Here is a 12,080-nt window from a genome sequence, read left to right as displayed (position 1 = left end):
TTTAATATAGCTGAAACAGTAGTATAAGCTGTTTTGGGAGAAGGGGGAAAAAAAAGACGGGCTCGGGCTGGTAATTCTGATAAACTGTCGGACACGGCCGGGCTAGGGCCTGAACGTCATGTATTTGAGGCCCGTGCAGGGCTCTAGCCTGAACATCTTCAAACAAAAACATTATTAATAATTCTGATATAACATTCCAGTTGAGAAATGCAATAAAATACGATGTTTTGTTTGTTATATTTCAATATTCCAGAGAATATTATTCAGTGAATTAACATTATCCAGTGAATTATTCTTCACTCTTTAGCCTATTAAAATGTGTAAACCTGTATAAATGTATAAACCTACTAAAACTGTAGTTTAAAATTAAGTTGATATGACTCCTTTCGTTTATTTATTTTCTCCATTTGAAAACATTAGACCTTCAACATTTATTTTGCTTACTGTTAATATTAGTGTTGCTGCTGATGCTTTAAATAAAAATTTTTTTATTGTTGTAATGTGAAGATTAAATTAAAGACTGCTAATTTTTTTAAACACTTTTTTAAGATGACTGAAAGGAGGAAAAACCAAAGTGAAGTATGGACTTACTTCACTCAGTCATTTATTTACTTTATAACAGTAAATAAATATCGGTTCTGCATATCGGTTATCGGGCACATAAACATGCAAATAATTGGTATCGGTATCGGTTATAAAATATAAATATCGGTCGATCACTACTAACAAGTATCAAACTCGATACCCAGCCCTAATGAGGCCTTCATTTTTTACTGGGTGGCCGATAGTTGCACGGTGTCAAAGACCGTTGGAATTCCAGACTGCTTATTTTAAGCTTTTGGCACAGGTGCTTTGAGTGGTCAGGGCAGCTGACAGAGGTATTAATACATTCTTTGTATAAAGATAATGAGGCCAGATGTTGACTTTTGAAATGTGTTTGCTTCAAAAAGCACCATTCCCCAACTCTCAGCGGCTCACATTCATAGATGTTAAGTACCCTATGGCCTAAATAACAAAATAATCTATAAATGAGAAATAGCCGGTGCTTGATTTGATTATTTAAAAAGAAAAATAAGCAGAGAGAAAGAATCAAGTACAAAAATATGTGTGCACGGAAGTAGGGGGTGGGGAGGGCGAGCAATCCTCTTAATACCACGGCAACTAGTGTGGAATGTCTACAGCAGGTCCGAGAGACAGCTGCTCCATCTGTTCCTGCCATCAATTCTCTCTCCTCCGGCGCAAACATGAAAAGAATCAGGATGCTCTTCATCAGCTCTCTCAAAGACATCCAACTGCTACCACCAACCTGCGCAAGTATCCAACTGATGCCACACAATAATAATATGAATCCCTCCTTCTGTACACCCAAAAAACACCTCTAATACAGCAAGTCCTTTCACATTTGCACCGTTCATATCACTGGCCACTTTTATGCATAGGAGATTTGTTTCTTGAATAATTCATGACCCGACAAAACATCCCCCGCTACCCCGCCCCAGTCATGAACGGATAAAAGGGAAAGGAAGATAACTTACCAGTTTCTTCGTCGATAGTAAAGATCCCCAGACCCGACCCATCCCGAATGGAGTAACGGATTTCTCCGTCTCTTCCTTTATCATCATCCTGAGCTGTGATTTTCATCACTGATGTTCCAATGGGCACATCCTCTTTGATAAATCCCTTATCCACAAATGATGGTAACAATGGCCTGTAGAGATTCTCGTTTACGTCCACAACCTCCACCTCAATGTGACAACTTGAGGACAAAGATATCGGCTTCCCTTTGTCCTTTGCCCTTGCTGTGAGACTGTACACTTGCTTTTTCTCGTAATCCAGATTCTGCACGATTCGTACGGCGCCACTCAATTTGTCTACTTCAAATTTCCCATCCCCGTTGTCAGCGAGGCTGTATCGTACCTGGCTAGATGGCCCAACATCTGGGTCGTGAGCTTCTAGCCACATTATAACAGTACCAATGGGTAGATCCTCACGAACTCTCACCTGATAATTTGGAGGAATAAACTTCGGAGGGTTGTCGTTTACATCCTCCAGTGTGATTTTAAGCAACACAGTCGAGACAAGTTGAGGTTCACCAGCGGCCTGGTCGCGAGCTGCTATCTTGAGAATAAAACTGGGTTGCACTTCCCGGTCTAGAGGCTTCTTCACCGTAACGATCCCTGTTTCCATATCAATAGCAAATTGATCTGTGTCTGCCAATATGGAGTATCTGACCACACCATTATCACCAAGATCTTTATCTTTTGCTTCAACTTGAATGATCTCTGTGCCCACCGCAGTGCTCTCGCTGATGTCCACCGAGTATGCGTCCTGTAAAAACTGTGGGCTGTTGTCATTAGCATCCAGGATCTTTACATCCAGCAGACGTGAAGATGACTTCTGGGGTATTCCAAGGTCATACACGGTAATGTTCAATGTATAGTGATCAGTTGTTTCTCTATCAAGAGGTGCGTACACTTTGAGCCATCCGCTGTCCATGTCAATGACGAAACAACTTTCAGCGTCACCCCCAGAGATAACATAAACCAGTTTTCCATTAAAACCGCTGTCAGAATCCATGGCACTAAGATGGACAATCCTGGCCCCAACAGGCAAGTCTTCCTTGACCTCAATCACACTGGGAAAAGTTTCTACAAACTGGGGTGCAATGCGGTTCACAGAGTGAAAGTCTTGGAAGTGGTCTTCGGGTTCGTTTTGGCTGTGGATCTTGCTTCCTTGCAGAAGCTTTTCTGCCAGCATGCTGGCAACTCCAGTATCAACACATTTCACTTGGACTGGTTTACGTGCTGTAACGACCGTAATGTTCAAAAACATGGGCTGAGTTTCATGTTCTCCATCACTGGCTATGATCTGCAAACTGTGATAGGACACTTTTGCTGCCTCACCCTCACTCAAAGGCTGCTTTAAGGACAGAACGCCTGAGTTTGGATTTATTTCAAACAGATTCAAGTCATTCCCAGCTTTTATTCTGTACCTCACCAACTGCAACTCATCAGCATCGATAGCAGACACGGTTGTGATCTGCTCACTAACACCATGGTCTCTTGGCACAGTTATGTCACAATCCACATTCTCAAAAAGTGGCTTGTTGTCGTTCAAGTTGTTAAGTGTGACTGTAACCTGAGTTTCCACCTCACGTCGAAAAGGGGAACCCCAGTCTGACGCCCGCACTTTCAAGGTATAAATCCTTGGCATCAGTTCATAATCCAAAATCTCTGAACTACTGATGACGCCAGAGAAGTAGTCAATAACAAATGGCTGGGGATTCACATTGGCAATGCTGTAAGTGACATATCCATTTTCCCCACTGTCTAAATCAGTGGCTTTCACTGTTAGTACACTAGTACCTATGGGCATATTTTCATCAATGCTAGCTTTGTAAGATGTCTGTTTGAATTCTGGGCTGTTGTTGTTCATGTCGATCACATTGATAATTACTTTTGCAGATGCTTTTTTGTCGCTGGCCATAACTTCTAATTCATATCTGTTCACGGAGTCTGCATGAAGGGGCCCAGCTGTTGTAATCAAGCCTGAATCTGCATTAATGGCAAAATGATTTTTATCCAATTTGTGTCTAAATGCATACTTAAGTTGAGGATACTTTGGCACAGCTGTTACCATTACAACAGGTGTGTTCAGTGGTGCAAATTCACTCACATTGACTCTGTAAGTAGCTTGACTGAACTTAGGAGGCCCTACTTTAAAGTGGGGAGACATGACATGGATGACCTTTGCGGATGAAAACTGGGGTGGACTTCCTTTGTCTTTGGCTTGCAGTGTTAGGTTGTATCCAAAGGGCTGACTATCCCAGTCGACCTGCTTGACTGCTTTGATTTTATATTCCTTACTGCCTGGACTTGTGCGCATGGCTTTAAACTGCTGAAGAGGGTCACCTGCAACCACACTGAGAGATGCTATCTCACCATTAGCACCTTGGTCACTGTCTTCGACAGTCACGACAGCATAAGTAGGGTCCTTGTCAGTGTCTGAAGGTGCTAGGGTTACAGCAGTGATGAACGGTGCATGCTCGTTGGCCTGCTCCACTCGTACCGTTAACTTAGCCATGCTGCTAAATCCACTGCTACCATACAGTTTCATGCCTCGGTCCACTGCTAAAATCTCTAATTCATACTGCTTTGTCTCAGAGTAGTCCAGCTTTCCGGTTAGCGTAACTACACCACTTGTGGGGTGGACCGAAAACATGTCCGTCCATTCTCTCAAGCTGTAGTAGTACTCTCCGTTTGTACCGATATCCGCATCCGTCGCCATCACCTTGGCTACACTTGTGCGAACAGCTGTGTTTTCTGGTAAAGATATGCTATAAGCGGTTGGGGAGAACAATGGCCGAAGATCATTTGTGTCCAGTACCTGAATCCTGACTTGTGTTCGAGCCTCAGCATTTGAATTCTTTTCCATGGCTTTGACTGTGAGAATATAGTGGTCTCTAACCTCCCGGTTAAGAATGGCACTGCTACCTCCTTTGGTCCTTATTCGCAAAAAACTAAAGTCTCCCAATTGATAGTCCTCAGCTTTGAACAGGTTCTCATTGTCTCCCGACACGATTTTGTACCGTATTTCCCAGGTAGGATCTGTGATGTAGATTCCCATTTTGACAAGACTTTCCACATAGGTCTTAGCAGCAGAGTTCTCATAAATGGTAGCATTGTAAACAGACTGGGTAAACAGAGGGACGGGCGCAGTGTCGAGGCTTTGGATCCCAGTGCAGCTGCACAGGAGCAGCAGAACCACCAGCAGTGAAGTCACGTGGTTCTGCATGATTGCAGCACACTCCTCACTGAAACTGCAGAGAAAAAAAGAGAAAACGTTAAGATAACACAGCTACACTTTTAATAGATTTAGCACATTTGGGACACATTTAAATGGTTTGAGTCTTTCATCTGAAAACTTCATATCTAACACTACTTAAATTATCATTAAGAAGGTATTCATGGGTTGAAGCAGATAAGAAACTGACAGACAACTTTTAAATATCTGTTTATGGCATATCATCACTCAAAACAAATATGATTAGTGCATCAGCATCCATAGACACAGCCGCTGACTATTTGTCTATATTTACAACTTCACCATAGACACCATGACAGCAGATAGGCCAAATGATGAATTGTTGTTAACACTGTGAGGATGGAAGTGCCTTTTGTGTATACATATAAAGTCACATTCCACTGCCTCTTGAATAAATTATACATTATTCTCACCGCCTCCTGCCATACATCTTCTTCAGCTAAGAACAAGACAATGTGTACAGAGAGATGTATTCAATAATGTGTTCATAACATAAGTAAGAAAACATTAACAATTATGTCAATGAATATGAAAAGCTGATCAATCACAAAACTTTCTTTTTCTTTTTAATCTCTACTTTGACCTGCATTATTTACCAGAACTCACTGACACACTATAAAGAAGTGCTTATTACCTATTTAATCATATGTATTAGTGGTAATAAATGCATTAGGCCTATTATAGTGGTTCTTAGTATTCGTAATATTGTTTAGAATATTTTCTGATATGCTGTACATCAGGAAAGTGCCATTTGCATGGCTAACCATGTTAAACAAATCTCTAGAAATCTTTCAGCGTTCGTTTAATCTATTCGCATTTGCTAAAATACGCACATATTCGTCTAGCTTGCCGACGAAAGACGGAGCAATGTAGAAATTCCTAACATTAATACAACATTTAACATTTAGTAAGTTGTTTTGTGTGCAAAGCAATTTACAACACAGGACTTCACACTCCACGAGCGCGTGCTGGAGATTTCCAAACATCCTTGCGACTCTTACTTGTTAGCACAATAATCAACATACTAAATGAATTGTTTTCATCACAAGAACAGTGTTAACTCTCCTAAATACGGCAATTTAGCCTATGAAATGGAAACAAAATACCAAAGTAACAAAAGACGGGCTTCTGCTCCGTTGTTAAAGTGTATCCCCATCCCCCAGTCAGTCAGTTCCTATTCATTTCACGTCGCCACACTACTGATGCCTTCATGCGCTGGCCAGATGTATGAACTGTTCCCATTTGAAAACAATTAGCTGACCACTCTGGACCGCATATCTTATAAAATTCAACTGCAACTGAACACATTGAGTATTCCAACAGCTTTGCCAAGCTACGGCCAACTTCAAAGCTGCCCTATTTCCACTACGGACAGCAGTGGAGGACTCCCAACGGCAACTTTACACCGCGAGCTGACTGAAACTTTTACGCATTTCTGAAAATAGCACAGAAAACTAGAACAGGTCCAAAAAGCCCTAGCGTAATTTTAAGACTTCCGAAATCGTACATACCTATTTCAGTCCTAACGTCCTTTGTTTGGTGGCTTTTCATGAAGTTTATAAGTTCCGAATTTCTGCATGGTACAGACACTCTCAGCTGCTCTCTCTGCTCACTGAACTATCTGATCCGCAAACACACAAAGCGCTCTTAGTATCTCTCCGCGCTCCTTGCCCAGCGCACGGATCTACTTCCTATTGGCACGAAGATGAAACGGCCGTCGCTCTCCCCTCACAGTGGGACAGGAGAAGTCTTTGATGTTTTATTTTATGTGCCAACCCTCTGTCTCTAATGAAGAAATATGCTGAATCATGCGTTTTTGGAACAAAAGCAGAGAAATTATCTCCATGGCTGTCAGCATTTGAGATACTCGTCATGATAAAGCCCTACGCGCAAGGTACCTACATTACCTATCAATAATGATGTCAAAGTAACACAGGTATTTCGGTAGCCTACCAAGTCGATAGAAAAATTAAAAAGATACATCAATGCCAGTTTTTTTCTATAACATTATTGCGTTTTGCGACTGTGTGCCCTGTGAAAAGCATTCGCAACTGAACAGTTACACACAACTCGTTCAAATGCTATCTTCGCCATTATTAATGTGAACAAAGTTGTTTATGTCTTAGGTGAATATAAATATAAAAGGTGAATATGTGTCAAAATATCACATTTATAGATTAGATCGTCCAGTGTAATTGCAGGCGGTACCAAACATGAAAAGAGAAAACCATGTCAGCATAATTTTTAATCGCCTAATATAGGCTATGTCTAATTCAAATCAAAGTTACATTTGATTACCATTTTCTCGATTATTAAGCCTATTGCTATAAGAACCCTGAAAACTAAAAGCAAGAACTTAATCCTAGTTCTATTGTCTTTTTTGTACTACTTCTTGTCATTTTTTCTTATTCTATTATTGGCTTACAATGTCTTTATTTCGTAAGGCAATATTTGCTCAATTAAGAAGTTGGTTATTGCTCAAATTTGCTGTTGTGTTGCGAATCGTATCACTTTCCGTGCTGGTATTGCAATGAAACCGTGAGAACTACATTCTTTACATGTTGAGGTGTAGCTATTTAATAAAAAAAAATCAAAAACTCAAAGCAACGTCCCATACCACATGGAAACCGGGGAAAAGTTGTATCGCCAGACGGAAAACCTTTTAAAAGCGTGGCCCCAAGCACGGCACATGCACTCTGTTGCTCGCGAATGATGGCGCTGTCTCACTGCTGTGCAAGAGCGCGAGCGATCCACGAAGCTGTGCGCTCTATACCTCAATCTGTGCAACTCACTTTATAATGCTTACATCCAGTTGCGTGTGCCCATCGCCTATGCATTACCATATAATAGCCTATTATGCGTAATGACGGTGTTAATAATTGTGATATTTGTTGCTGGTTAAGTTGCACAAGTAAATGAGTAGTGGTTGTAGTAACAGTTGTAGATGCAGTAATGCTGTTTTGCCTTTTTTTCTGCAATGCATTTTGTACTAAAAGTAGTTGCATTCGTTGAAAAGCTATTGTGAAAGAGGCTCACCAGATTCAGCGGGCAAAAGCCGCCGCTCCAAAATTGCGTCTAAATGATCTCCAGGATGTGTTGGCAAAAAGAGTATGTGAGCATATCTTCGCAATGGAGATTCAGTCAAAACACGTAATAAATCCGGCTCATGGTGTAGTAGCTCCTACATTTCCTTACACATCCGAAATCCTCGTGAGCAGGATTCCACGCGGCCACGCGTGCAGAGACTATCCACAATACTCACTCAGAGCTCGTGCGCTCAGGCAGTGGAGGAGGCGCGCGGATCCTCCGGGATGCCTGGCTGGCTTTCCGCCGCTGTGACGTCACCGCTCTCCCGGGGGAGTCGATCATTTGAGTCGGTGATCTCACCTCTACCTTATGCTTTGGCGTTTCGCACTGACATTGAAGGCTGTTTATTGAATTATCAGCGTAATGGAATTTTGTAACTTTAGACTTCAGCTGTCTGTGGCGATCCATTACATTAAGATCAATGAAGTAGAGCATCCTGCCCCTCAAATAGACTTTTAATTCAGTTTAATAGTTAAGTTCTTTGCCCAATCCGAGAATGTTAAACATCTTGATTGTATAAAGTTAGTATATTGACCTTTGTGTTTGAAGCTTTATTATAGCCGAAATGTGGCATGTTGTTTAAATCAGAACACCTGATGTTCATTAAGTTTGGAACCATAAAACATTTGCCCCGGGGACTCTGTGAATGAGATACATCAGGTCCCTTGTGTGTGTGTGTGTGTGTGTGTGTGTGTGTGTGTGTGTATGTGTGCGCCCCCCACTCCTTCCCTGACCATTTATCAAGATGCAAAATCGTTCAGTCACCCCCAACGTTGTGCCTCCTTACACACTCATGCAGACACTGCATCACTCTGATCCCCCAATAAAGGTTTAATTGGATTCCGGTCAGGTGACGTGAGGGAGCCGGCCGGTGCTTTTGATCCTGCCAGCACTGAGACATTCCGTTGCTGGTCTGGAGTTTGTGGAGTGCTGGCCCTAAGAGAGAACAGCCGATATGGAGGAGGTGCATCTAAGTGTGTGTGCGCACGCAGAATAAAATGCTTCAAAACTGGAAGTCTCAGCAATGGCAGAAAGTAACTTTTTTTGTAACTTGACATTTCAGAGTGGTCATGAAGGGTTTTTAGATTTCTGTGGATTTTTAAGTTCAGCTTTTGGGACAGATATAGGCTAATTGGTTTCTGTAGTGCAATATCAATAGTAATTAACCATCAGCAATGATCGAAGGGATAGTCCATCCAAATATAAATAATGAAAATTCTGTCATCAATTACCCATCCTCATGTTGTTCCATACCTGTATGACTTTCTTGCTTCGGTTGAACACAAAAGAAGATATTTTGAAGAATATTGGTAACCAAACAGTTTCAGTTTCTATTGACTTCCATTGTATCCACCTTTTTCTTCCCATAAAAATGGGCGTGGCCATTTGTAAATTCTATGGGACTTGCTTCCCGTCTCATTCGCTTACAGCTATTTTTAGCTGCACAAAACCGCAAATTTTGCTGATTGATATTGCAAATTGGTGTGTCTTGCCATATTATTTTAAGGTATTATCTTAATTATGAACAGACTGGTTTGTAGTGCAAATAGTTTTGCCATTTACTGCACGTTGTAATTCTTCTCATTATTTCCCAGCGGCTAATGAACCGGAAATCTCGCCCATAGACTTACTTCCGCGTTGAAGAATACAGTATATACACATTAAGTATATACCATTTACTGGTGCCCCAGCAAAAAAAAATAAAAAATCACTGTGCCTCAGTATTTCTGATAAATCCTTGTATGTCAACTGAGATTACTATATAACAACCTGAGAACCATTTTCCTTGAAAATATTTTAGCAATCATGCTGTGTTTTGAGCCAACCGACTTTCAAAATATGGGAAGTATAAAATATTAAATTATGTTGATACTTTTTTGATAGGGAGCCTGTGCTTCAGTAGTGATTAAAGAATAGAAATGCTGCAGGGTTTGTAACGACATGATGATGAGTAAATGATGACAGAATTGTCATTTTTGGTTGGACTATCCCTTTAAAGATATTGAGTATGACACAGATTTTCTACCACTTTCTTCATATCAGTGTCTTTATTCCACAAAGTTGTAGCCAATGTGATCACAGCAATATTTGATCCCTAAATGAAATCTAAATGATTTATAAAAAAACAAACAAACAAAAATCTCTAATTGAAGTTCCTCTTAAAATACAAGTGGACACATGCAGTTACACTTCTCAAGTGTTTATGTGATACGAAAGTCACTTAGATAAAAATTACTGCCAGCTTCATACATCATGTATAAAGTACATCATATATGGTGTTGACAGACATTTTTATAAAAAGCGACTTTATGTAATGCCGTATGTCAATAAACAAGCTTTTTCCGATAAACATTTAAAAAAGGAAATACGAGACTTCAACAGTCTTACCATATTTAGAGAATGGAGCATTTTGTGAGGAACATGACTGTCACAGCATCTCTTTTTCACTTCTCTAGAGAACTTCAGATTATCTCTATAAATCCTTCAAGTTAAATGTCTCAGCATAATTGCCACTGACCAGTAGGCCTACCACACCCCATACTTTATATCTATTCACTACACCCTTGAAAATTAACATGGATGATCTCTAGTACACTTGGTTTTATTTGCTGTTTTGCCATCCTACTGAGCATGGCACATTTCAGAGATTTTAAAGGGGAGATAACACACAGTTTCCCCCAATCTCATGTCAATCTTGAGTACCTATAGAGTAGTACTGCATCCTTGGCAGGCGCGCCGTGGGCGGAGCTAAAGATTGACGAGCACTTGAGCTCCGACTGCCAACAAAATACAGACATTTGATGCAGTTTCACTTACCGTCTACAGTTCTGAATCATGACCGGGATCTTTTATAGCTCGACCGCTCCATCCTTCAGTATCAAACGATGTGCAAATCCAGCATCGAACTGGGCCTTGCTTATAAAACTTTTGTCAACAAACACACTTGTGAAAAGCCATTGCTGCTCCGGAAAAACAAACTGCATCCACTGTTTACATAAAGTTGGGTTCTTTAGGAAGCTGAACAAAGTTATCTTTCCCTTACAACCAAAAACACACTTCTTTGGAGACATTCTTCCTGAGCGAGTCCCGTGCAGCGCTGCTGCCGGATGAAGGGCGTTGATGGGCGCGATCTCGCTCTTGCTCTGGTCGATGCGTGCGCGCGCGCGTTCTTCCGGGAGAAATGCCCATATAAGGAGTTCCACCCTCGTCTTCGTCATGAAGAGCCACGATCGAAAAAAACTCTCCGAAACTTGTACGAACCCGGAAGTAAGATTTTTAGCACAGAAATACTCCGTCATACGTCCAAATTGTTTTTTGAAAATTTGTCCATGCTTAGCATGAGAATCCCTTTAACAGTGTAAACAACTCTGAATGCATGAAACAGCATTGTACATCAAAATCAATAGACTTAAGTGAAATATATAAATAAAAATTTGTAAACTGTTCTAGGACCGAGAGAGAAAGTCAATTGTCTTGAATAGCTTTGTATCATGACTAAATGTGCCACGTCAGGCACTTCCAGTGTCGACAGTTTAGTTGATTATAACTGAAGCGATCTAGCTTAGTTTTGAGCTCCTGTTGTTCTGAAAAAATTACTTGGTGATGGTGAGGACATTATCCCATTCCTCAAGCCACTCATTGTGTGCAGTTCCTGGTTTGAGAGCATCAGCACCTTGTCGGCGGAGAGGAGGTAATGGTGCGAGAGGCTTTTAAGATGTACTGCAAGAAAAGTGAGACAATAGACCATGTCAAAATATAGAAATGTTGCAGAAAGAATTATACATGGATACAACCTCAAAGACAACACAGAATGCACTGTCATGCTCACATTATGAGGACTGAATGTCTAATTGAGCACTACAGCAGACGTCATTCAGACTATCTAGGTCAGATTATCAAGGTATGGGCTTAAGAAACAAGGATCGTTTTAGGAGGTATAAAACAGACAAAATAGATTTTTACTCTAATCTCTGTTGTTTGATTTAAGAGATCTTGTGAGTGGACGCCCTGTCCGAAACTAATGTAATACCTTGTAACATCAACTCTATCAATCCTTTAACATGAGAGTGCAGACTTTTTTATTTATCATAAGATCTCAGTGGTTTTCACTGCACTGCAAGTCTTTTTCCATAGCTGACACATTGTAATTATGATCATAATTATGTCAT

At 40.8% G+C, this 12,080-nt stretch overlaps 1 protein-coding gene across 1 annotated transcript in view; it reads right to left on the bottom strand.

Annotated features, from left to right (window-relative positions):
• The window catches only part of fat1a (FAT atypical cadherin 1a), a 100,187-nt gene extending 93,756 nt beyond the window's left edge, over nt 1–6,431 (bottom strand). Inside the window, exons 1-2 of the mRNA XM_016570442.1 lie at nt 6,336–6,431; nt 1,536–4,819 (exon numbers count right to left, since the gene is read on the bottom strand). Of these exons, the coding sequence (XP_016425928.1) occupies nt 1,536–4,794 (3,259 nt within the window). The 5' untranslated portion in view covers nt 4,795–4,819; nt 6,336–6,431. The remainder of the gene's footprint in view (nt 1–1,535; nt 4,820–6,335) is intronic.
• Between the last annotated feature and the right edge of the window lie 5,649 nt (nt 6,432–12,080).

The sequence above is a fragment of the Sinocyclocheilus rhinocerous genome, unplaced genomic scaffold, assembly GCF_001515625.1.
Source record: "Sinocyclocheilus rhinocerous isolate Xijiao unplaced genomic scaffold, SAMN03320098_v1.1 scaffold681, whole genome shotgun sequence".
Lineage (NCBI taxonomy): Eukaryota > Metazoa > Chordata > Actinopteri > Cypriniformes > Cyprinidae > Sinocyclocheilus > Sinocyclocheilus rhinocerous.
The sequence above is the reverse complement of the archived record's forward strand: the minus strand, read 5'-3'. Positions and strand labels throughout refer to the sequence as shown.